Below are 26,633 nucleotides of genomic sequence, written 5' to 3'. Positions count from 1 at the left end.
TTTTAAATCTTTGTCACCTGTGCAGCCAAAGCACGCAGTTAAAATGCTGTTAGTGCTGAATCAGATGCCCCAGAGACATGGTCCAGATTCCTTCTTCAGCTTTCCTGGTCGCAGCGCAGCAGTAAGCTTTCATATGACATTATTAAAAAATTGTGCATTGTGTTTCGAGAGCCTGACATTCTACCAAGATAAAATTTACAAAAGACATTACTTTACGTGAAACGCCCAAAGGATGTTGAACAATAAACACCTTTTCTTGGCTTTTTGCATTTCTAATCAACTCACAACAGGATGTAGATTAGTAAGTAGATGAACTAGAGATGTGCAGTTTAATGGAATTTCTATCGCTGACGATTCGAGAGTTGTTTCAAACTACTCTCTATAGAGTCTTGATGATTAATAGCAAAATTTCCCATATACTGAAACTAGAATCATGGCTGGATTCATTTTAAAGAGGCTGGGCACTTACTGTTAAAAAGTATTAAGAATGAGAAGGCATTATAGTGTAATAAACTGGTCAGTAGCATTGTGCCGTTGTCATAGTTAATTACTTTTTTAACAGATTCAACTAGAAAAAAACATTTTTAAGATGTCTCAATTAATTGAAATCAGTGAAATAATCGATTTGCGGTAAACATAAGTTACAAAAGTGTGATTATTTTCGGATTTGGATGCTATTCTATATGTGATCAGTCGTCTTAAAATATTATGTTGACAAGCTAGGCTCCAGAGACAGTGCACAGGAGTTTTTACACAGCTTTCTGTCATACTAAATGTTTTTCTCTTCTTTTGCCCTTTTTTTGTTTTAGGCAATTGCGTTACCTCCTATTGCTAAGTGGCCTTATCAGAATGGCTTCACATTTAACACCTGGTTCAGAATGGATCCATTGAATAATATCAATGTTGACAAGGACAAACCGTATCTCTACTGGTGAGTGCACACTGCCATACCTTTGTGCTCCATATTTCAGTCATCTAATTGTTTCTGCCTTTTTTTATTAGAAATCATATCCTTGCAGAAGCCTGTAAAGCTAACAGCAGTTTTATTGACTAACCAGTATGCTGTCCAATACTCTGTGACCTACAGGGATTTTCTCATTTTAGCAGATTATGACTATAACTTGCATTTCAAGGTTGAACTAGTTTTGCAGATGCTGTTTTTCACACACTGGCAACAGTTATGCAATGTGGTTTGTGAAGGGCTTCATTTTCCTAGATACTGCTCATGAATTATAATGAATAGAGAGGGAATTAAGTGAGATTATTAAGATTAAAACTCATGCAGGCATGAATTACAGTGGCTGGAACACTGATTTCTACTGTAGGAGACCCTGAAGAGTTATTAATTCAGATTTGAATAAGTGTCACAAAATTCTTACCTGCCAGCTTCTGATTGAGCTTGTGGGTAACTGTTCTTAAAATCGATAATCGAAAAGTGCAGTGACGGTTATTTTGTTTAAAGAAGAACTTTCAAGGAGAAAACCACAGATTACAATGAACATATACAACAGCTGTGAAAGTGAATGAAAAAACCAGTGGATAATAAAGATAAAAGATACACCAGGCTGACTGGAAAGACTGATTGGTCAGAAAACAATTTGTTCTTATCATCTGCTGGCTGCCATCGCTCTACCTTGATCTAACAAATGAAAATGAAATAATCTCTCCTCACCTTAGAAAAACATGTTCTGTGTCTTTCTGATGTGTAACATCAAAAAGAAAAGAGGAAATATTGGCTAAACTAAGATTTTGGTATTCACGTGGCAGCTATTCTATACCAGCTGTCACAAAAGGGGTGAGATACGCCAGGCTAATCCTGTTTATGTATTTCTCCAAGTCCCTCTCATCTCAGTGGCAGGGCATGCAAACAACAAAAAGAAGAATTGTATCTTCAGAGGCAGACCAAGCTTCTCCAGAAAGTGTCTTGGCTCAGCAGCAGCCAGGTGTGGGGCTCTGCATGTCTCTGGCTCTGCAACCAAGTCACAATGTAAAAATGAAACAGCCCTGCAGTCTGGACCTGCCTTCGCAAATATGTCTGTTTGTTTCAGATTATCTCAGTGGGTGGTGAGGAAGATTGCCTTTACCCTAAAGACTGTTGGAGTGCATTGAGTGTGTGTCAGGAGTGTAAACTATGTTAATTTAAGCAGGGATGGAATGGAGAGGTATTGTGCTTATTGCAAGGTTGTTTGGATCTGCACACTGAGCTTCATCTTTTCTCATGTGGAGTCCTCACGATCAGAATGGAGAAACGCATAGCATTACTGAAGTCTGGTCACCAATAGCAGTGCTGGCCTTTATAGAGGGAATGCACGTGATGTCATAAACCTTGTGACTGTACCCGATTATGCTCAATTTTTACCACTGAGTGGCAAAAAGACAGCTGGCTCAGTGCCTGTGACCTGTTTGACAGGCTGGAAAACAGAAAATCTGTTGTGCAGTGGATTATATAAACAGATTTGGAAGTTGCAGTAATATTTTTTCTCTCTACTTTTTAAATTTTAGGGGAAAAAAAGGGTTAGATGTTAGCGAGACATGAAAAAAAAGCCAGGTCTATTCTGCGTGTAAAATTTGATGTTTGATGGAGCTTTTTAATCCTGATCTCCAGATTCTCAACATTGTTTTTAAGCACATTGAGTTTGTACCTGGCGTATGAAATGTGTCATACAATTCAGACAATTCAGATGTTTTACCAATGTTATATATATATCAAGTGGGGTAACGGGAAAAGCTTATTAGAGACCTTGATAAACAGGGAAAAACTGTTTCATGACCGTATAACATGGACTGCACAGTGGATTCTTACTATATATTTTTCCATGCTTAGTTTTCTGTCCAAAAGTTTGACAAAGTTATAAGATGTTTATACCAACCAGTCCATATGGGGTTCATATAAATACCCAAAGTCTGTGGTCCACAGATTCTTTGGATGGTTGCGAAAATCTCAGTCGAGACCAAAAGCCTTTGATTTAAGATGATTTTCATTTGTTCTACTCCCAATCGCAACTGGCTGTGGCAACGGTGTTGAATGTTTTGCCACTCAGGGCCTAATTTTCAAACGCTCTAGGCAGATAGATGCTTACCCTCTGTGGTTGTTTCCATCCATCCATCATCTACCGCTTCTCCGGGGGTCGGGTCGCGGGGGCAGCAGCTTTAACAGAGAAACTCAGACGTCTCTGTCCCCGGCCACTTCCTCCAACTCTTCCGGGGGGACCCCGAGGCGTTCCCAGGCCAGCCGAGAGACATAGTCTCTCCTGGGTCTTCCCCGGGGTCTCCTCCCAGTGGGACGTGCCCGGAACACCTCTCCAGGGAGGCGTCCAGGGGGCATCTTAATCAGATGCCCGAGCCACCTCATCTGACTCCTCTCAATGTGGAGGAGCAGCGGTTCTATGAAACCCATTTCGGCCGCTTGTATTCGCGATCTCGTTCTTTCGGTCACTACCCACAACTCGTGACCATAGGTGAGCATGGGAAGTAGATTGACCAGTAAATAGAGTGCAAATAGAGTTCTGGCTCAGTTCCTTCTTCACAACGACGAGTCGGTGCAGAGCCCGCAACACTGCAGACGCTGCACCGATCCGCCCGTCAATCTCACGCTCCATTCGTCCCTCACTCGTGAACAAGACCCTGAGATACCTGAACTCCTCCACTTGGGGAAGGATCTCATTCCCGACTCGGAGAGAGCATATGTTTTCATGCCCGCAAAAGCTGCAACCACTGTACTCTCCCCTCGCCTATTCTCCTGGTCTGATTTTTGGCATCATAATTTTTTCCTTGACTTAAGAAAAAAAACTTAAAAATCGTCTATCATTTCCTCCTTCAGATGAATTTGTGTCTGCAAAGAGCAAAAAAGTTATTTTAAATTTAGACACTATTTTGTTCGATTAATTCACATGTAAATGATTTGTTAGAGCTTCCTAGAGGGATATTGCCAAAAAAGAATATTTAACTTGGTTGTCAAAAAACTTCCACTTCTACCTCAATTAGTTCGAATTTGAAATTATATTCTGCTTTAGCATAAATGAATCTGTGTTTTACTCTCTCTGTTTGCAGCTTTCGCACCAGCAAAGGTATTGGCTACTCTGCACATTTTGTTGGGAACTGTTTGATTGTAACGTCGCTTAAGTCTAAAGGAAAAGGTTTCCAGCATTGTGTGAAGTATGATTTTCAGCTCAGAAAGGTAAGCAAATTTTCAAGCTTATTACATCATTCCAACTAACATGATGGCTATATTCTCTTGAATCTTATATTTGTCAAGTATTATCATGATATAAACATTTTTTGCAGCCATAAAGTAGCTACTTTAAATGTAATCTCATCTAAACCTACATTGCACCATGCCATCCGCGAAACTGAGTGTTATATTATGAGCTAAGTCAAGGGGAAAGAGATTAAGATTTTAGATTTCATTTGAAACACAAAGTTATCATGCTCTTTTGAATCATCCTGCAACTTCTTTCTATATTTACTCCTACCCCCCATCCATCGCCTTTTTTTCTCGGCTCTAGTTTGTGTATTTTGAATATCGACATAAACACCTGAAGAGTTTATTAAAAAGAAGCAGAGTGATACAGGTGTAAATGTGGATAAGAAAATTAAACCTAATTTAGCTCGGTGGATCAGTGCGGTGCAAAACTAACTCCATGCACGTGTCAAACAATTAGAGGCTTCACATAACAGGTGCGAACAACTATGTGTCTCATTTCAAGAGTCATAGCACTGGTACCATCTTGCAGAAACTTTCTGAAGCTGAAACACACTAAATAATTTTTTTTAATTGATTTTACATTCAGCAGATGGTGCAGTTCTAAATTATCTCCAGGGTGCTTGCACTCTTCCCCTCTGCCATGAATCCTGTTTTAGGTGTCCTTACCTGTGGGTGTAGACAGCTCTAATTGGACCGCTCACCGTGCTCTTCTAGGGTCAAACCAATAAATGATGGGTATACAGTCACATAAGAGATAGAAAACTTATTCCCATGTGCTGTATGTGGTTGTACTGGTATTACCCAGAGTTCCAAGTATGAGTAAGAACAGAGAGAAGAAGTAGATTTCCCTTTTAATGAGCGATTATAAACTATGATGACATGAACACATTTTTCACTATATCCTATTTGGAACTGGGGAATATATTTATTGATTAATTGCTCTCTGTATCCTTCCCTAATGCAGCAAGCATATTGGAACATTGTACCTCTACAATGTTTCTTTATTAAAGGCAAAATCCTCAAGTTTGTACTGAGGTCTACACCAAACCTTTTGTTTTCAACCTTGCCTCCACCAGTAGATCGATTAGTGATTGATCTACTATTATCCAATTAATTTAGTGTTCATCCCACTGAGCGCACGGCTTTGCTTTTTCCCCATTTGCATGTACTGTAGATATGCTTTACTGAACTTGTCCAAAGTAAGGTGCACCGACTTGGATAAGTTGCTTTAATGCCTTGTAACACCTTCAGAAAAATGCTTGAAACCATGAGTCTTTCCTTCCTGCATCTACTCTAAGTAACGCAATTGGGAGTATTATGCAATCAACATTCAAAGTGGTTCAAAACTATTATGTGTAGCTGCAATCTAATGTATTTGATGTTTTCCGTGGTATTAAGATAATCCTTGCTTGCTGCAGTTATCTATTTTTTTGGTTTCTTTTCTTCTGCTAGCAGGTGAGCTTTTCTTTCTCTTGTCTCAGATCAGTAAACCTCTCACCTCACCTACTTTGTTCCTTTTAAAACTGCTCAACTGTTAACAAAGTTTTTTATGGTATTTTTTTAAATGACCCACTAGATGTAAGAGCTTTGAAAGTCTGTTCTGTGTTAACAGTTAGCTCTTCATTCCTGAATAAGCAAGTGTCTGGAGTTGCTTCTTGTCGTTGCGCAGAGTGAAAAATTAGTTGTCTTGCCTCCTGTTATCCTTTCCTCTGCTCTATTATTCACTTTCTCCCATTACAAATTTCAGAGCATTAGTTAGCAAACCTCACTGCTCTGGATTACCATTAACTTTGGGGTTAGTCTGAATGTTTTAAACAGAGAAAAATAAAAAGTAATCACAAGGATTATTGTAAATGTTTGAAATACTGTACAGTGATCCAAACTCCACTGCATTTGTTCAGATGTACATTAGAGGGATACTGACAGATAAGTGACAGATTCTGTAGCTGAGTTACTAAACCTTTTCAATCGGACTCACTTCTCACCCTCAGTGGTACATGATCAGCATAGTTCACATCTACAGCCGCTGGAGGAACAGTGAAATACGATGCTATGTAAACGGACAGCTTGTTTCTTATGGAGACATGGCATGGCACGTCAACACAAACGATGTAAGTAATCTGCCTTTTAACTCCTATTTGCTGTTGTCACATAGACCTGATTTAGAGGTTTTGACCACAGGAATGACTGAGGCAAGCATATCAATGTTTATCATTCTTTCTCATGTATTGGTCACACAGAAATGCTGCTTTAGATGTGAACAATGGAATTTTGAATATTTTGACAATCGATTGCACAGGGTTGAATTTAAAACATTGTGCTTTTCATTTGCATGACTAGAGATACATCTCCAAAGGTGTTGGTGATTTTGTAGCTGTGAAGTCACATTTGTTTGGTTCATGAAATATTCCACCCCATTACCTTAAGCTGCCTTCATTTGTGTTGGCATAGTTTTGTGGAGGAATTTTTCCACACTTGAGGAGGAAATTTCATTGTGAGTGAGCATCATTCTGAAGATGATGATTTTTTTTTCTTTACATAATGGCCGCAGAGAATCAAATAGGATTGTTTCAAGCACGTGAGAAGCATGTAAAAATGGATAGAAAGGGACTGGATAGATAATCAGACCTCTACGTCGCACCTTTCCAGTCAACTGGATGGAGATCTTTTTTAAACCATTGCTACCTATTTACTGCCACATTTACTCAAACAGTAAGCTCAAACATTTGTCCAGTAGCACAGAAAATATTGTATGCTGACAGCTGTAGTAATGGAACACGAAGAGTGCTTGTGTTAACGTAGATAAGCTGAAATAGCAGAGCAGTTGTATGTAGAGTTTAGAGACATAAATCAAGTTGGGTGAGATTTCCCAACAGCTATGTAAAATACAAACTTGATCAAGATTTAGATTCTGGTGTTTTTTTTTGTTTTTTTTTTCACTGTTCCTGTTGTTTAGGTCTTCAATTATTAAGTAATTTGCTGCTGCCATTGTACGCTACACTTTTATTTGATCCTGCGTGTAATATATGTTCTTCAGCCTATTAAAAGGGCACTGTGAGTTAAAGTACTGTTGTTGTATATTTAGTTCTTTGCCTTTGAAATACAGCTAAATGTGAGACCTTTTCTTCTTTCCCACAGTACCAAATGGTATAACCTCTTTCTGTATGTCCCTCTTGCAGAGTTATGATAAGTGCTTCCTCGGGTCCTCAGAGACAGCGGACGCTAACAGAGTGTTCTGTGGGCAGTTAGGAGCCGTCTATGTGTTCAGCGAAGCCCTCAATCCCGCACAGATATTTGCAATTCATCAGCTTGGACCAGGCTATAAGGTATGTGCTTGAGGGTGGCTAAATTAGATTACATGTAAGCAGTCTGCATCACCGATCCATCTGTGAAATCGATGAGCAGTGCTGCGCTGCCGTAGTTCCTTTGCCTTGTGCCTCCGTCCTGCTTTTCCTCCTAGATAAACGACTGCATAAATTACCTTATCCTGGGAATAAAAGCATAGTACAGAGCGAGAAGCAGCAGGAACGAGGAGGGGATAAAGGTCCAAGCCAACTTATATCAGCTGCAGCAGGTGTAGCGCTCCCAAGCTTCTTGACCCAAACCAAATCCTCTATGTGGATGTATAAACCTGCTGACGTACCCAGACGGATGATTGAAAATATTTTTTACACGGTGACAAACTTTTTGCAGTTTGTTTGATATTTAGCATTTATATTTACATTTTTTCTTTTTTCATTTCTTAAAAATAAGATACACTATTTAGTTTCTTTTTCTTTGGTCCTCATTTCCTCCTCACATCGTCTCACTTTAACCCCTGATACTTTCAGTATTGCCGCCTCTTCATAGTGGCGGCCCTGCACTCAATGGAGCAATGACATACACTGCCAAATCATCTCTGAACACAGGATGTGTCCCAGGCAATTTATAATATCTCTCACAATTTTATGCCACTTATGTTCCAATCTGTCTGTTTTCAGGACATTGTCATTCTAATATTAGGCAGGAGGGGAGGCAGAAGTGGTTGGTGGCATCAAAGATCAAACTAAGTAAAACCACTGGTGAGGTCTACGAATGCCTTGGGACTCCTGGGTGAATTCATTAATTTAACCCCCCCCCCCCCCCCCTGCCCCCCCCCCCCCCCCCCCCCTAATGACAGGTGACCTGCTGTACCCTTTTCAAACAGCACCTCATTACTCTATTAAAACACATTTAGTGAAAAGTGATTGTTCAGAATTCTTAAATTAGTAAAGAGCATGTTCAGGGGAAACATTTACCTTTTAACAGATTTAGCTGTGAAAAGTATTGGTGAATATAATGAAACTAGCCAGGTAAGTTGTCTGGTGGAGGAAATATCCTTTTAAAATAAGGACTGCAATGTTAGGGGTGAGTGCAGAAGATTGCAGTATGCATATTTTTTTGTACATTCACAGCTCAGCTCAGCTGTTTGAAAAAACAAGTGCACTAATGCACTGTATGATTTATTTTCTGATGCACGATTTCCTCATCCATGTTTGATGTTTGACACACTCTCCCCTGCTTACACAGTGTTTTGAATCGAACTTCTGCAGTTAGTTTAAATGTGGCAATTATTGCTGCCAAGCGTCACCATTTCTCCTGCATGCTATGATTTATGACTACAAATCTGACAGACCTGTTAGTAGAATCTAGTCCCCAGGCTCTTTTCAAAATGCTGGATGTGGATTTGTGCTCTGACTGGAGATGGACTTCTGGTTATTTCATTTAAAATACCAACAGGCAACTTTTAGCAACATATTCCAACTTTATGTCTGATATTATTTTGAGATAGAATGAAGGGGCAGTAGTGGGTCTACATGGCTGACAGCAGCTCAGTGTAATATTTTCCAATTATTCCTCACTGCTGTTTTATCAGCTTTTATCTTTGTGCAAAGTCTACAAAATGGTATGCTGAAGAATTCATACAAGAGAAATGGCTGGCAGTTTTTAAAAATGTACATGCTATGCAGCGTAAAACTAACAGCAGTTGAAAAAGCGCTTGTTCGCATGCTTGTTTTTGATAATATCTCTACCATTTATCAAAGCAATATGCACTGACAATTTTTAGTGCAAACCCAGTATTAGATATTGATTTGAGTCGTCAAAGCAATTGAACTATGACTTTACATCTTTTAATATAATGCACTTAGTGTTATTTCTGTGTTTGCCCTCCATATCACCATTGCCATATGTGAGCTACATGAGGTTGATTAGCCCTCTGAATTTGTGCCAACACTGCTCTGCAGTATGCACCACAGAGAGGAGAGACTGAGGGAGTTCCACTGTCCAATTCCTCATTTAAGTGTATGAAGATGTTACCTTCTTGTTGGTTCCAGAGTATGTTATAAAACACATTATTGTACACGAAAACCTCACAGCCAAAGCAACATTTGTGGGGAAAGAACTGATTATGTGACGATACTTTAAAAGAACAAATGTGGCACTGATCAGATGTTTATCTTATTTTTCTGTTTTTCTGTGAGAGTAGAAAACTTTAAACATCCAAAGGTCCTAATATCCTTTACCTAGCACTATATATTAGAGCAAATGTTGGCTTATGGGTAGTACACCTGCCTGCCCATGAATGCTATTTCACTGTTAACTGGGAAACTTGTCTCACTGATAATGCAGGAGAGTATAACACCATGAATACTTATGAAAAAAGCCTCGGTGTTACAAATGTTAAAGTGTTCTTTGATGTTATTTTCATTTGATTAAAAAGGAATATAGCTTTGAACATTAAGTCAATACTAAGAATCTGTTTGACTGTATTATAGGCTATATATATATATATATATATATATATTTTTATGTGAAGTTACAAATCATACCACAGGTAACTCTCTAGTGTCCTGGGTCTTCAAGTGGTGTCCCTAGCCAGTGATAGCCTTTAGTAGTTGGAGAAAAGAGGAGAGGTGTTCTGATTCTTTGATATGACTGGCTGGTCCGTGGAATGATGCTGTCATGCTACAAGGTTTTATAGACAAAATCCATGAGATCCTTATTTTCACACTGCAGCAGCAGTCTTGCAGAAGTGCAGGGCACTGAAGCTTGTTATTTTGTGTCACTTGGGTTTCATGAGTAGGAACTTTTGAAGGATGTTAGAGACTATATGATGAGATGCATGATAGCTGCTGTGTCGACTTGATCATAGCAAATGATGGGAAATCTCTTTATCGCTGGACTAAAATAAGATTTGCCGTTAAAATGCAACTCATCCCTCTTAGTTTCTTGACCTGTACAGCTCTTTGCTCGAATAGTACTTGCATTGATTTAGAACCAGCCAATAATTATTTGATCAATACCATTTCAGGAACATCTAAAACAGTAAAAATAAAGCTATATGACCACAAAACAAATAATTTACGGTATAATACTGAAACAATGCAAGGCGATTTTAACATAATTTTGAGCTAAACTTTTGGACAAAAGGAATAGTTAAAATATTTATATTTCTTGAGAAGGTTCCTACTCTGCATGCAGAATAGACCTTATTATAGAACTGACCTGCGTCAGCGCACTTATTTTACACATTTACACCCTCAGTAAAAAAATTAAAAAAACACCCACTTTTAGTTGCATTTTAGGCAGGCGCATGAACTCTGTTTGCATGTGTTGCTTAGCATATTGAATTTATTCTACTGTCCCTCCAGGGCCAGATGGTTGTTTCCTCACTGTTACTTCAGCTCTCTCAGTCTCTCTTATCACCACATGCTTGCTGCCCATGGTTCAGAGAGGGAAGGGAAAACATTTCTCTCATTCATTAATAATTCAGAACCTCTGATTAGTGGAATTGATTTCAGTATTAAGCGTAGTCCATTCACACGGCTTTGACAGATTAATTCAGCTCATCTGTCAGCTACTAATTGATCGAGTAAATTAAGACTAGTCTTTTATTGATAAGCAATTTGTTATGTTAACCATAATGAATTTGTTATTGAGCTATTGACTGATTGAACGTGCACTTTCATGCAGCCATTAAAATGTCTGGAGAAATGTTGGTGAAGGTACAATAAAATTTCTCGGCAAACATGACTGTAAATGAATGAATGATCTTTGAAGTACTTTGATATGACATTTGTTGTGATTTAAGATTTACTAGTAAATTTCTTTTTCTAAATATTGGCTTATTTTGTAGTTTTGCTCTCTCTAATTACCAGGTTGTGCTTCATTGCACACTGCCAGTTTTAATTTGAAAGTTAGTTTTCAACAATATTGGATAACCTCTAAATGTGTCCCGTTCTGTGTGTGTTTGACTAGAGAAGTACTTATTTGGTAAAGGAACCAAGTAAACCCATTAAAGTGTTACTGTGTGGCAAGGTTTGAAATGCCTCCAGAAGAGTCCAGAATAAATCAGTGACATTAAAGCAGGTAAACAATCATTTGTGGTAACAATGCAGCTTTGATCCGCCTTATCAGCTGTTGTTCCTCCTCGTGATTGTGCTTTGCAGGAAGAACTTAAAGATTGCTATCAAACGATGATCCTCTGAGGAAGACCAAAGAGAAGACTCTGAGATAAAGCTAAAAAATTGAAAGCAGTAGAGCAAAGAGCTCCACCAAATCTCTATATGCCATCCCAATCATCATGACATACATTTATATAATTCAGCTAATAACATAAGCATGTAATGTCTAAGGTCCCCTGAGGAGAGATGCACAGAAAATGTAAAATTATTATTTTTTCTGGTAAAAGAGCTGCACAATTTTATTTTCTTTGTTGTAAATGAAATTTCACTTTCTTTTTGCCTTGCTTTATTTGTTTGTGTAGCTTTTCTTATTAAAGGTTGCACCAAAGTGCTGTTCAATTTCTTTCACTTCTCACTTAGTAGATAATTGTGTCAAGAATGATTTGCATCACTTAAAAGTAAGTGTGTTGTCTTTTTTGTTTGCATCAAAAAATAATTCTAGAGATGAAAAGGACAGCTTTAATCAAGAGAGAAAAGGCCTTTTCAAAATGTATTTCTGCAGTGCGCTCGATGTCAATCAGTCTTCATTTTTAAATGGGTATTTTTTTCATCATGTTATAATTAAAAGATAACACCCACAAGACACTGATACGGTGTGTGCAGGAAAGAGATACTCAGTCCATCGTTTGCACTCCACCCATGTTTCACTTTATCTCTTTTAATTTCCTTATTCACTCTCTTTTTCTTTCAGAGTATATTTAAGTTCAAGTCGGAGAGCGATATCCACTTAGCAGAGCATCACAAGCAGGTGTTATATGATGGCAAATTGGCAGGCTCCATCGCCTTTACCTATAACGCCAAGGCCACCGATGCCCAGCTTTGCCTTGAGTCCTCTCCTCGTGAAAATGCCTCCATATTTGTGCACTCGCCACACGCCCTGATGCTTCAGGTCAGCTGCATTACTCTTACTTTGTGCACACCATCTCAAGCAGTGATGTATTCATTCATGCTGCTCTGATATATATTTAAAATTCACTTGGTATGAAGGTGTTGTTGATGGGTTCCATATTATCATCACAGGATGTGAAAGCCACAGTGACTCACTCCATCCACAGTGCCATCCACTCCATCGGTGGGATCCAGGTTCTCTTTCCCCTCTTTGCTCAGCTGGACTATCATCAGCTGAGGGACAGCCAGGTGGAAACTACAGTCTGGTAAGAAGTAGAGATCTTGTTATTGAACAGTGCAATCTGACTTGATGCAGTGGAAGTTAAACACATGGAATTATATTTTATTGGGTTTTAATGTTTTTATCATATCATTCTTTTTATATTATATTATTTATATCAGTCTGTATGATGACGCCAAATTAAAATGGGTCCGTAACATGTAGGCATCTAATTGCTCTTTATTGGAATGTCTTTGGGTTGTTATTGTTTATTAACACTTGTTATAATTACAAGCATTAAATACAGAATGCCTTGAGATACAAATCAGCTAACTTGGCAAGCAATAAAGTGTTTTGTTAATCCCATTGCAATATATATTTGGCAATGAAAAGCGTATCGTTTTTCAGCTGCTTTGAAGGAAGACTGTGAACGAGTTTTATTAAACCAAACAATAACCTTATCCTAATCCCAGACCACGTTGTGTTAGTACTTCAGCTACTCCACATGATTTTGAATAGACAGGCCAGCACTGCATGGTGGATAGCAGATGATGGTAACTGCACCCAAATCTAAATCAGGTGTCTTTTGAAGTCGTAGTGTGGTGATGAATTTCACTGTAAGCTATAAATGGCATTTGTAAATCTGTAGCTCACTTTTCATTATTATCTCTGGTCGCTGGTTGCAGCCCTTCTTGTTCCTGTCAACCCGAGCTGGTCTGCCCAAACCTTCCCCGCTATGTGCCGGATGGAGTCTGAGCCCAGCTCTAATCCAGTGTTATTTTAATGATGTATGGACACAGGAAGAGCCACATAGCAGCACGAATCACAGAGGCCCAAAGCTATCTACCTCTGTTGCTTCCACTCCTCTCTGCGCTCTGTCCCTCATCCTCTCTTGCCAGCATGTTAGTGTCTTTGGCATACAGTGTACTACTCTCCAAAACACATTTCTTTGTCCTCACTTTAAATTGAGTCTCTATAAAGCCTGTTGGGGCTTTGGTGTTCAAAGCCTATGCAACAATTAACTCCCTACTCCGCTGGAGGATTTACTGTTTTCAATAGTACTCTTAGCTAGTGATTTTTGAAATACCCTTTTTAATATTTCTTTCTTATACTACTTTACCAACTTGAGGTCCAAGCAGAGGTGATACAGCATTAGTCATTACTGCTCTGCCAAACTGGAAGGAATTTGTGCTTGCAATAAAGGTTAAGAGGATAAACCAAAAAGCATACAGAGCTGAGTATCATTCAGTTCTATGATTTCCTTGGACTAAGTAATAGCAGAGGTGGAGCAGTAGTGGGACAAGAACTGCAAACTGAAATGGTCCACAAACAGACAGATTAATAAATTGATTGGAGGAGTATGTATGCATGCAGTACATATGTACACTATATGAGCAAGTCTGCACAGAAGTGATTATGGTCTTGTGATTGTTGCACTGGAATGGAAACCTCTTGAGGATGTGAAGGAAAGCCGATTATGAAGTGTCACCAAGCACCACTGTCACTCCGCCAAAATACTTCAACTAAAAAGTGTTGCAACAAAGACAAAAAAAAAATGCCTTTACTGCACTACCTTGCCCTCTTGAACCCCCCTCTCCCATACAGACACACACACACTCTGTTAGAGTTAACCTCAAAGACCACCCTCTGTACCCTAGAGAACCCACCAAGCCAGCCTCTCTTCTGAATTGAAGAGGGATGAAAGGAGTGAGCCAGAGTCCCCAGCTGATTGCTGACATCCTCTGAAAATGACCTTGTTGTTTTCCCTCTTTCCTTTCCTTTCACTGTGTCTCTTCAAGCTGCTATAGTCTATGGAATATTTTCTCCACCACCTTCACAGCTTCAATAATTCCTTCATCACCACACCAAGGTTGTTTTCAGTAAGTAGATGAGTATTTATTCCGATTGGAGACACGGCATCTTTTATATTTGCAGTGCTACTCTCCTGGCTTTTCTGGTTGAGCTGCTCAAGAGCTCTGTGACGATGCAGGAGCAGATGTTGGGAGGAAAGGGCTTTTTGGTGATTGGATACCTGCTGGAGAAGGTATGTTACAGTCTCTACAACATATCACACTTTCTTTAATCACTTTCCAGGGAGTCGCTATCATCAAATTAATATGTGACCTCAGACTTGTTGTCTTTTTACATCTTAGCTCTCATTGAAATGTTATACTTAACATACTTAAGCTATCCTTTCATATGACCATATTCATATAAATAACACTTTAAACATCAGTTAGAAAATACATATGTCCATTCCTAATTTTTCTCATTGAGTTGATGATGATTAGAAAGTTAGAAGTAGGGTTTTGTCATGTTTTTCTTTGAATGACCCATCTGCTTTTGAAACTTCTGTGTCCTTTCTATTAAGGTGGACTGTGTCTTCTCTGTACTTTCACAGCCCTGTCAACGGTCAGATCTTTGATTGCTTCTAGCAGAGTCCTAAATTCTTGTTTGGACTAAACAGAACTAGAGGAGGAACTTGTCACCCCTTTCTGCATCAATCTTTATTTACCCATTTTGTGATGCAGATCTAGCAGCCAGCGTCCCTAGAGTGCTGGCTCTTTTCGTACACTGAGAAATGACTCCACTTTGTCACTCAGCGACTTGCCTGCCTGCTGGCTTCAGATGCTGTAGACTAACAGCCAGGCAGAGTCGGCACCTGAGAGCTGTCGTTTTTTGCTTCCTACCCTCCTGCTGCCAGGTTTCACACTTTCACATGTCACGCCATCTGTTCATGATATGTCTATGCCACACCTTCTCCCGTTACCAGGCATTCATTTTTCTTTTCCCCCTACACTCACAATGTCTCCTGGACTGAGTACAGATGCCAGACGTGAGCGATAACAGTACTTGTAAAAAGTATCATATGCAAAGTTAAGACAGCTCACTCTTAATTTTTGTTTAAATATAGAAGTAGATCCATTTAAACTGATGCTCCACTATTAAAACAGACCGACCACATGTAGTGATCCTTTAAATGAGTCTAGGCAAAGTGACAGACGTTTTTCGTCACTTTATCACAGACCTTTTTTTTCTACTTCTGGGTATTGAAAGGACATTTCATGTTATTTTTTTTTCATGATGTAGTCAGTATTAAGAAAACTTAATAAATGCTTATGGCGAAGAAGTCTTGGTGACATATTTCTTATTTAACATGAATGTGCGCTTCTCTCTACAGTCCTCTCGTGTCCACATCACCAGGGCAGTACTAGAGCAATTCCTCTCCTTCGCAAAGTATCTGGATGGTCTGACACATGGAGCGCCACTTCTCAAGCAGCTGTGTGACCACATTCTGTTCAATGCTGCTATTTGGATCCACACCCCTGCAAAGGTGAGCTCATGCAGGTACCTGTGGCAGAAAAGTATTCCTATCCAAAGCTTAAAACCATGCAAGGTTTCAATAATAATTAACATCATTATCACCTCTGCAAAGGTGAGTACAGAAATAACAAATTCTCACGTGTCTCTGTTTTTGTGAAAATAGGTTGTGAAGAAGGCATCACAATAGTATAATTGTTATAAAGTTAATATTCCCTCCCACAGAAGACACTGCTCCTGAACTCCCTGAAATGACTCGTTTATTATCTCTCTACTTAACGTCACCACCATGAAACATGTTTGCAAAATGGTTGTATTATGGCTACTTTGTCACACCTCAATCAAAGAATAAGCTGATGTCCAGCAGTTTGCGATTCTTGACCAATCAGAGGTCAAATCAGAGCGCACTGGGCCATTTTAGAAGTGATGCCTTCAAGTGAGTGGTGCTATTATGGGACTTTTCACTTTTCAAGGAGGTTCTATAGCAAACAAAATAAATATAAAAAAAGTTTAACATTAAAACATGTAAACCTGTTCTATTACTGTCCCAAAATAAAGTTATGAACCTGTACATAGCTATATTAAGGGCACTTTAAGTTGAGTTGAGTATAGCCCATTTATATTGTTCTCAATATGTAGAAAACTTTGCAAGGTTGCAAACTTGCTGCCACTTTACTAGCCTCAAATGAAGCCTTTTAAATGTAACATTTTTTCCTCTTCCTTTTAGATAATGACCCATAAAAATGAGACAAGGTATATCAAAGAAGCTCGGTTTGTGTGGCAAAATCATTAGCCTCAGGAATTCAACTGATGGGACCAAACCATGAATAAATGAATGGAGGAAATAAATACAAAAGTGTCTTGAGGCTTTCCTGTGAAACTCCCCCAAAATAGAGCATAGAGAAAGGGAGAAAAAAAATAAGAAAAAAGGTTTGGCAATGAAGTGGGTTAGAGCACTTTTAGCTACACTGAGACCAAGCTATGCTGGCTCCTTCCCTCGGGTTATCACAAAGTGCGAATTTAATTTGTTTCCTTTGGCTATCTGTACAGCTTACAGAAAGCTGACAGACGTGTTAGAGCCATATACATTAATACCTCTGACTTCGTCCTTGTGCATTTTAATCCTCTGTTCTCTTTGAAATTACATAAACAATTATTGAGTTCTTTTATCGTAGCACCCTTAAGCCACATTTCAACCACACAGCCACCTTTTATGTTCTCTCACCTTTGACTCATTACTTTCCTCTGTGTTAAATACAGAAAATAATTCGGTATTTACATTTTTATCAGTTGTGATGCTTATTACAGATTACATGCTAATCATCAAACTGTGTGGAGCTGGTGAACTTTGAACAAAATTAAATAACACAGGTTCAGCCATCTGCTACCATACATATATCTCAAAGGACAGTGATTAATCAGAGGAAACCATCCCAGCGTAACGTCTGGATTGTTATGTAAAGGTATGTAAGTGTAAGTGCAGTTAGTAACATGAATACATGTATATGTGTGTTTTCCTTTCAGGTACAACTTTCTTTGTATACCTACCTTTCTGCTGAGTTCATTGGCACAGCAACCATCTACAATACGATTCGTCGAGTTGGCACCGTCCTTCAGCTCATGCACATGCTGAAGTACTACTACTGGGCTACCAACCCTGCAGATATCAGCGGCATCACTCCAAAGGGCCTTGGTGAGCATCTTTTACATTGTGGATGTTTCTGAGCAAATATCGGACTAAAGTACTTTGTACTTATGTAGTGGAGAATGATTTGATTTGATATTTGATTTCATTTGCTTAAACATGGGAAATCACAGGAAAAGGAAATTATTGGGAGCAAACCAAGCTGCTATCAAAGTGACTTGGTAGCAGCTCCCCCACATTTTAAATGACTCATTTCCTTGTAGAAGTGCTTGTCTGTCAGCTGTTGAGACTCTGGCCATCCCAGGAGATGTCACTAAGGCAGACACATCATATCAATATTGTCATCCCAGCAGGGTGTGGGTGTTAAGCCTCTAAAGCCCTACCTAGTAACATGACTGGCAGAGTCAGTCTGTGAAACAGCATGGCACCATGCAGGTTGGGCAGGAAAAGAAAGTGTCCTTGAAGTGTCATTCTCCTTTTTGCTATCCATTATTCTTTTCTGAAACTACCTGCGTCATAATATAGGGGTTGTTTTATATTGGTTCGGATAGCTGAGTTTATGCTGCACCAGGACCCATGAAATTTACTTGCTGAAGGTTGAAGCTTGACAGCGTTTATGTAATATTCTTCACACAGTTAAAGTTTATTTAATTTCAAACTTTCTTTCTTACCTCTGTCTGTGTTTCTTGCAACACTGATTGTTTACATTACTGGTGAACTTCACTTCACTGCTAGAAGTGACCATGATGGATTTCCATCAAATAGCTGAAGTGATTTCCAGACTGAGTTTTGCTAGGATAATATGAACTCAGATACAACGTTTATGTTTGTCCAAGGGTCCCTTATCCTTACTTGTCATTACTTAAATGAGTTCTGTAATCATCTGTTTTAATAATGTTGCATCCCTTATCCCTTCCTGTGCTGTGCAAGGGAGGCCTAGATGACCAAGAAAGATCATGTTAAATTGCAAAGAGGGAATTTTGCTTTTGGCATTAGAGGAACATTTCTCACAATCTTATCTCTGTCTCTTACAAGTTATGTGAACTTGAGAGAGTAATGCAGACCTATAAAGAGGGACATAAGAACAAGGTGAGGTATTTTGACACCTGTAGGACTATTTAAGTATAAAGTCAATCCCTGCTCAAAAAAACATTGAACCAAAAAGGTGTGATTTAACAAAAAAAAATAGAATTGCTTAAAATATACATTATAAACTATACTCTACATTTGTCAATCACCATTTTTCACCATGTTTTCAAGTGAACCTTTCCCTAAATGCAGACTTTCATAGACAAGCGTAATTGCTGATTGTATTGTAATGAGTAACCAGCTGGGATTCTTTGGAAGACATCTCGAAATGGATCACCTTCCTGCTCCTTGTAATTTTCAGACAACCTGGTTTCATTCATCTGACTGCGAGCCAGTTTTTCTCTCTGTCATGCTAAACTGAGAAATGATCAAAGAAATACACACACACACAAAAGGGAGAAAGTCAAGCAGATAATGAAGTGTTGAATTATAGTACACAGAGAGGGCATTTGAAACAGATCTCCTCAAGCTGCTCGTTCTTTTTCTGGAAGTGCATTCCCCCTTTTTTTTATCTTCAGGTCTTAATAGAAAGTGCTATCAAATTAAAGCCATGTATCATTCTTATAACACAGAATTTGTCCCGGCACTCATAGGCCAATACTCATTGCTCAACTTCTCCAAGCCTGTGACATGTACCCACAGCCAGCACACAATCTGTCTCAATCCCTCTCACTCTCCTTTTGTCTCAGTCTCTGCCCTGCCTCCGTTTCACTAAATAGTGAGTAATGACATAGCCACTAAAGCTACTTGACCAGTCACCACATTCAGTTCAAGCTTGTTATGTCGCTCCTCATTACTGAAGAAACAGTTGCTGACAGACATACAGAGGGGCTTCAGGGATTTTGAGTTAGTATCACTCAACCCCACGTAAGATTAATTCTGATGAATTGATAAGACAAGTTCTTAAATGTGTAAGAAGGGGTCTTAGCCAGTTTATTTCCCTGTGTTTGCCCCTATATGTCTCCTATAAATGTTTAGTCACTGCAGTTTAAAGTCAGTATACTACATATGCTATAAAGAAAGCAGGTTAAGTAGACAAAGCATGCATTAGTTCTATTTCTAAAGCTCTGAAAAAAGGCTGTAATTGGAATTTTTTATTATAATGAAAGCTTTGTGCAATTTTAAAGGATGCTTATTATTGTTTTTGTCTTGAGTTTACCATCATGCATCACAAGCTGAAAAAAATAATCTTGCAATATTCATATTGACAATAATTTTTTACAAAAAAATGTGCCCTTGGGATGCAGGAAGTAAAGCAATTTGTGAATGAAAAGCAAGAGATATGCTGAGCACAATTGTTTCTGAGTAACTTAGATGAGGTGGCTGTGGTAATAATGTTCTTATCATCCCTTCCGTGTCAGGCTTTGTCCTGCTCTAGGTTTTCCTCTCTTCTGCTATTAATCAGTGTCGGGATGCAGCAGCGCTTGCTTTCCCTCTGTAACCTCAGGGAGCCTCATCATTGATTACATTGACCGGCTGTTGAAGCAGGATAGTCAGGTGCCTGCTGCCATTGTATCAGTCATCATGGCGCTGTCCCCATTTCAATTGAACATGTGTTCAGCCAAGATGGAGGTTGGAGTTTATCAGGACTAAGAAGAAAAGAGGGTATTGGGCAAAGTGACCAATTTTCTCTGAATTGCCTCTGCAGTTTTATTTGACCCGGTTACTGACATATAATATCTCTGCAATTGCAGAAGATTTTGTCAGTGTGTTAATACCTGGCTTCCTACACTGGATGATTAGGAAGTTAGGCAATAAATACCTGGATTTACTGCCAAAATGGAGCCTTTCTGTTACAGCTGGAGTACTGCTCATTCTAAAGGAACTGTTTTGTAGTTTGTAGTCTTGTATTAGCTCGTGCATGTCATCATCTGTATTTTCTGATGTTTCGGACCAAACACCTCTGTTCTAATGAGTTTCCTGTTGCTACAGACTGTTAGCGTGTTTGCTCAGTGAACACGCAAAAAGATTTAGGTTGAAAATGGAGAAGCTCTGTATATTGTCAAAGATCTGATTGTGTTAAAAAAAAAGTCAGCAGCTTTTTAATATACTTAAACAATTTGTTATGTCATAGAATAACATATGTTATTATTTACACAGCATTCCCAACAGTGCTCAGCTCAGCAGATATTGAATTATGTTCAAATTCAGAGAGATTCCAATGTGAGGCTAACTTCAGTTTGCCAAAATGATATTATACTGGTGGAGGAATTCTGGATGATTTTAATGAGGTACTGGACAGCTTGATGGGCAGGTGTGACCTTGGGCTGGCTGCCTGGTACCATGTTGTGGCCGCTTGGGTAATGCACTGTTTGATGTAGCATGAATGATAAATAAATCTGGGATAAATATGCCAAATGATCTTTCTTGGGTTTAAAGCATAAAGCATAATCTATATTCTGATAATATTAAATGTATTCTCTTTTTCCTAATATGGGGGGGGGGGGTCTTATGAAACTTTGGATACATGCTCTTAAGGTGAATAAATCTGAACTTGAGGCAAGAACAGAAAATAGAAATGTATTTTGTCTGCTTCAATTCTCTTTTCTTTTTTATTGCTGAACTCACTTTCTCCAAAACTGCAGATGGTCCACGGCCAACACAGAATGAAGTCATTTCTCTGCGTGCATTCATGCTTCTCTTCCTCAAGCAACTCATTCTGAAGGTATAGCCCACCTGTCTTCATCCATCACAGTCTCTCACACAACTGCACTGAGAAAATATAGAGACTGTGACGGTGTTGTGTTTATAAATGTTCAACTGGTCTGCTCCTTAATACATTCTGACAAGCAATTTTCATTAAGAGGAAATAATGTTTTAGTTTTGATTCTCCAATTGTTTAAATAGAGATGGCAAATATTTATTTGTTCCAGCATTACAAATGAGACTAAATGCTCCCTTGCTTCAGTTATTGTAATTGACTACATTTGGATTTGCTGACTATCATTCAGACAAATTTAGCGCATTGAAGGCACCACTTTTGACTTGGGATACTAATGGCTCACAGGCAAAATGGACTGAATAATTTATCACAATTAATTACACAGTAGTGAATAGCAGAAATATTACAATGCATGACCTCAGATAGAACATTCGATGGGGTATTCAGTGTTTAACACTACAAAGGCTAGGTTCGCATGTTGCTGCTCATGTCCCAGCATGTCTTATCTTTGCAGATGATTATCAAGTCACATTCTTCCCACACCCTTGCTTTGAGTCTGTATATTTTGCTGCTGCAAAAAAAGCACATTCAGCTCAGGCACAACAATAAAACCTTATCCATAAGATGAAAAAAATGCTTGTATTCTTTTAGTAAATAAATACTAGCGGAAAAACTAACAACTTCAGTGTCAGTGGAAGTCTGTTATGCTGTTTTGCATTTAATGTATTGCTTCATTATTTTTCATTCCTTTAGGACCGAGGTGTGAAGGAGGATGAATTGCAGAGTATCCTGAACTATTTGCTAACGATGCACGAGGTACACGAGTCTATTTCTGCTCCAAAGTAATTCACTGCATTTTTTGATACTTTCCTGCCTTTCGTTTAAGAGTCACAAATCATTATCTTTACGGCTCTCGAAGCGGTTTATTTTAACTACTAAAATAGTTCATATTTTTCACTGCTAGTGTGTTAGTCAGCCATTATTCATTCAATGGTGTAAGGTGTACCAAGAACCTTCTGTAACTGCTGGTGATGAAATTGCTCTTCCCATACTGGACTTCTATGATTAAGAGAACTACGAAACTGAAGGAGCCAAAGCTGTCCAGTTGGGTACAGGTGTCCCATATATAGAGGCGTAAGCTCCTCGACGCAGCTGTCCCCGGGTTTGAGTCCCGGCTCGGGGCTGCATGTCCTTCCCCTCTCTCTTGCTCTGTGGCCTATTTCCTGTCAAGCAACTTTCCAATAAAGGCCACTAGTGCCAAAAAAGGTCTCCAAGGTTTTCAACAGGTAGTGCTCTGACTGTAAGATCTGTGGCAGTTATTCTTGCATGCTTATGTGTGTGTGTTCACATACTTCAAGTCAAAATTCTTCAAAGTGGATGTTGGACTCCACCAAGGCTGAACATTGTCTAAAATCCTGTCCATAATCTTCCTAAATTGTGAAGAGGGAGCTAAGCTATGAGTCATGGCTCTTGATTTATCAGTCTACGTACCTTTTCTCACTGATGCCCAAAAACTTCAGCTGGTGACCAAAAGAACACAAATGAAAATACAGCCACCTTAAACAAGTTTTCTCTACAGACTGGGTGAATTTACATGCTGAGATTGGGTGAGAAGTTGAGAAATGGTGTTTTACAGTGAAACCACTATTGGTTTTCATTGAGGATTCGGTTGAGGGGGTTTGGCTACCTTTAAAATGCTTCCTTGGCCTCTTCCTTTAGATGTCTACCAGGCAATATACCAGCTGGGCAAAGGCCCCATGGTCAACCCAGGACTAGCTGGAGGGACGAATCATCTTCCAGCTAGCCTGGGGGGAGCTGGCGGAGGTTGCTAGAGAAAGGGGAAGCCGGAACATCTTTTCTTCTGCTTTTTCTGCTGCTACTCTGACTCTTGCTGAGAGATTTGAGGAACAGATAGATTGACAATTACAGGACAGTTAATGTAGCACAAAGTGCACACAAGGCAAACTGTAATCTCTCTCATCAGTTGTCTCTACTCGGTTTGCCTTTAGGACGACAATCTGCATGATGTGTTGCAGTTGGTGGTAGCCCTCATGTCTGAGCATCCAGCATCAATGATCCCTGCTTTTGACCAGAGAAATGGAATACGGTAAGCCCCTCGGGGGAAGAAACAAATTGGTAATTTCACAAAATAAATCTGAGCACTTAAAGTGTGTGCTGTTGCTGTGAGCTTTTGTGATGCATAAATAAGTCATGTGTTCGGAACGAAAAAAAAAACATGACATAGAGAAGAAACAATAATAACATACTGATTTCACAATATTAAACAATCAAACATGCCCTATGTGATACTACAACATTTGAATATACCCAGTGTAGCTCTGCATATTTGTTCTATTTGTTCTAAGCAAAAGGCTACTATTTTTGTTAGGATTTACATTTAATGCTAATGGAATTTCAGTCTGATGGAAAGAGGTTGTCAGCCAGCCAGTGCACAGGCTTTTCATCAACAGAGCTACAGTTAATTCTCTCAAGACCACGTACCGTTGCCAGTTTCCACTGATGTGTGTCTATTCCAGGGTAATCTACAAGCTCTTGGCGTCTAAGAGTGAAAACATTCGTGTACAATCCCTCAAAGTACTTGGGTACTTCCTGAAGCACTTGGGACACAAGTAAGTAACCCATTCCAGTAGCTGTGATGTAGATAGTAATTAGACCCTCAAATGTTTTTATATAGAGTGATCAAAAGGTTTCAGATGTTTTGCAAAATAAATCTTTAATCCACTCTCTGCTTTTTGTTGTTGTTTTGAGCTTTTCCATGCTCATGTAATGTCAATATCAACATCCCAAAGGAAACTATGGAATCATAAAGCTTAGCTTTACAATCAGAGAGAAGAGTCAGCTTCTCTTTTTACACAGAAACCAGCAAATGATTCTTTACTAGATGCCAGTTTTGTAAATTGGGGTGCTCCATTTACTGGAATACCTCAAGTATTGGCATGGTGCCCTAAAACTATTAGTTCACATTAGAGACAAGTGGAAGAGGCCAAAGTTACTGTTCCCAGTAAAATGAGTGATAAACCGTCTACTTGGATGGCAGCAGATCATCGCTATACTGCACATACGTGAGGCAAGAAGGCTAAGGCTGGACATCATATGGTTAAAAATCAAGCTGATATGTGAATGGAGAGGATAAGCAGTTGATGCTGTGCTCGCAGCAGTGGAATATTAGTATTCTTTTTTTCAACGTAGATGAGAGAAAATTTAAACATTATCGCAAAAAAGTAATATTTTCCTCTCAGGTGTTTTATTAAAAAAAGAGTAAATACATCTTGCATGTTGGATTTATAGTTTGATAACTGAGCATGCCTCCTGCTGCATGATTACATTATCTCTCCAATAACAGTCTTTAATCTTTAACAGTCTTTGGTCTCTATTCTCACCCAGACAATTTACATGTGTACCCCTATTTTAATATTGTCCTAACTGCTTATTTAAAACAGTAATTTAAAAAGAGATGGACACTGTCTGAATTTACTCAGGAAAACATTTACAGGAAGGTCATTGGTGGAACAGAGTTGTACTGTAAAACTCAGCTTGCTCTGCATTTTCAGTTCGTCCTCTTCTCCCAGATTTTCATAGTCATTGAGTTGTGAAAAAAGCTACTTATTCCCAGGGTCAAATTTGCCAGCCTCTGCAAAGTACAAAAAAAATGTCTACTTGTTAGTCCTGACTTCTTATTGGCCAGTGGCAACAGAATAGAACAACTTTGGGCAAGCACTGTGACAGCAGTCCTTAAGCAGTTTGCAGATGCAGTTTGTCACTGTTGAACCTATTTAACTGTGGTATGCCTCAGTATCTTGGAGCCGTTCCTGGTGACAGGCTAACTTCGTTATCCTACACACCTCCAACAAAATCCACCCAATTTATGACAGCAGGCTGTTCTTGATACCCTCCACAGTCTGGCTCCCCTGGGTGAGAACAGGGAGAGAGGCAAGCTGACGGCACTCACTGATCCTTTCTGTTGCATAGGTACTTCCAAACAAGCCACTTTACTATTATGTCTGTACGTGTATGTCCACAGGAGGAAAGTGGAGATCATGCACACTCACAGCCTTTTTACTCTTCTGGGCGAGAGGCTAATGTTGCACACCAACACCGTGTCAGTTACAACCTACAATGCTCTTTACGAGGTAACAAAATATTTTCCTCTGAAATGTCTTGGTATTGCTGTGATATTGGTTTCTGTGTTTAGAGCAAGTGACTCATGCCTTCTTATTGCTTTCTACTCCAGATTCTGACAGAGCAGGTGTGCACACAGGTAGTTCACAAACCTCATCCAGAGCCTGACTCCACTGTCAAGATTCAGAACCCAAGTAAGCCTGTTTGGTATCACACAGTGTTTTATTCTTTCTATACTATTTAATTATTTGTCAAATCTGACAGTATGTGCATATATTTCTGTTTGCATGTTAGTGATTCTCAAGGTAGTAGCAACTTTATTGAAGAACTCAGCTTCCAGCACAGAGCTGATGGAGGTCCGGCGGCTCTTCTTGTCAGACATGATCAAACTCTTCAGCAACAGTAGAGAGAACAGGCGGTGAGCAGAGCATTTTTCTCATCCATTCTATCAGTTATCTTCCTGATCAATTAATCAAAGAAAATAGGAAAAGGGTGTATAGTTTCCCCCTCCCTTTACCACATTTAAAAGGTTACATTATTTCTACATAATCTTTAGACATGTTCTTCAGCAGATGTCTCTGTGACACTTTCTACTTTTTCCCTCTGATACACACAGTATCATATCATATAATACGAAGAAGTGCATTATTATTAAGCAGCTTCAAAAACTAACACTGAAGAGTGACAAACCGTTGAATTCCTGTTAGATACAACTCTGCAAGGAGCTATACCTTTGACTATGGGATCATCAAACATTTTGTTGTGAATAGCTGGATGGATGAAAACACACACACACTCACAATTGTACACACACACTACTGTGAGGCTAACAGCAACCTATTAACCTACAGTGCCACCATAGTACAGAAATGAAAACTGCTCGGAGAGTCCTGAAGAGAAAAGTACTCAGAGACATTGTAGGGAAAGCTAAAACAGCACCTTTGTCAAAGATTCCCAAGCTGATGCATCAAGATTTGGGT

The 26,633-nt window shown here is 39.1% G+C and overlaps 1 protein-coding gene across 5 annotated transcripts in view; it reads left to right on the top strand.

Annotated features, from left to right (window-relative positions):
- Positions 1-26,633, top strand: part of nbeab (neurobeachin b) — a 175,863-nt gene that overhangs the window by 43,018 nt on the left and 106,212 nt on the right. For all 5 annotated transcript variants that reach the window (XM_072392132.1, XM_072392135.1, XM_072392134.1 and 2 more), the window contains exons 4-20: positions 26-121; positions 810-931; positions 4,051-4,177; positions 6,196-6,315; positions 7,384-7,530; positions 12,380-12,577; positions 12,709-12,842; positions 14,732-14,840; positions 15,978-16,130; positions 17,642-17,810; positions 21,437-21,516; positions 22,267-22,329; positions 23,523-23,620; positions 24,051-24,143; positions 25,556-25,664; positions 25,766-25,847; positions 25,948-26,071. In XM_072392132.1, the coding sequence (XP_072248233.1) occupies positions 26-121; positions 810-931; positions 4,051-4,177; positions 6,196-6,315; positions 7,384-7,530; positions 12,380-12,577; positions 12,709-12,842; positions 14,732-14,840; positions 15,978-16,130; positions 17,642-17,810; positions 21,437-21,516; positions 22,267-22,329; positions 23,523-23,620; positions 24,051-24,143; positions 25,556-25,664; positions 25,766-25,847; positions 25,948-26,071 (2,024 nt within the window). The remainder of the gene's footprint in view (positions 1-25; positions 122-809; positions 932-4,050; positions 4,178-6,195; positions 6,316-7,383; positions 7,531-12,379; positions 12,578-12,708; positions 12,843-14,731; positions 14,841-15,977; positions 16,131-17,641; positions 17,811-21,436; positions 21,517-22,266; positions 22,330-23,522; positions 23,621-24,050; positions 24,144-25,555; positions 25,665-25,765; positions 25,848-25,947; positions 26,072-26,633) is intronic.

This window comes from Leuresthes tenuis, unplaced genomic scaffold, assembly GCF_036924035.1.
Source record: "Leuresthes tenuis unplaced genomic scaffold, fLeuTen1.0.hap1 SCAF_9, whole genome shotgun sequence".
In the NCBI taxonomy this organism is placed as follows: Eukaryota; Metazoa; Chordata; class Actinopteri; order Atheriniformes; family Atherinopsidae; genus Leuresthes; species Leuresthes tenuis.
Note: the sequence above shows the minus strand (reverse complement) of the source record. Positions and strands in the feature narration are given on the sequence as shown.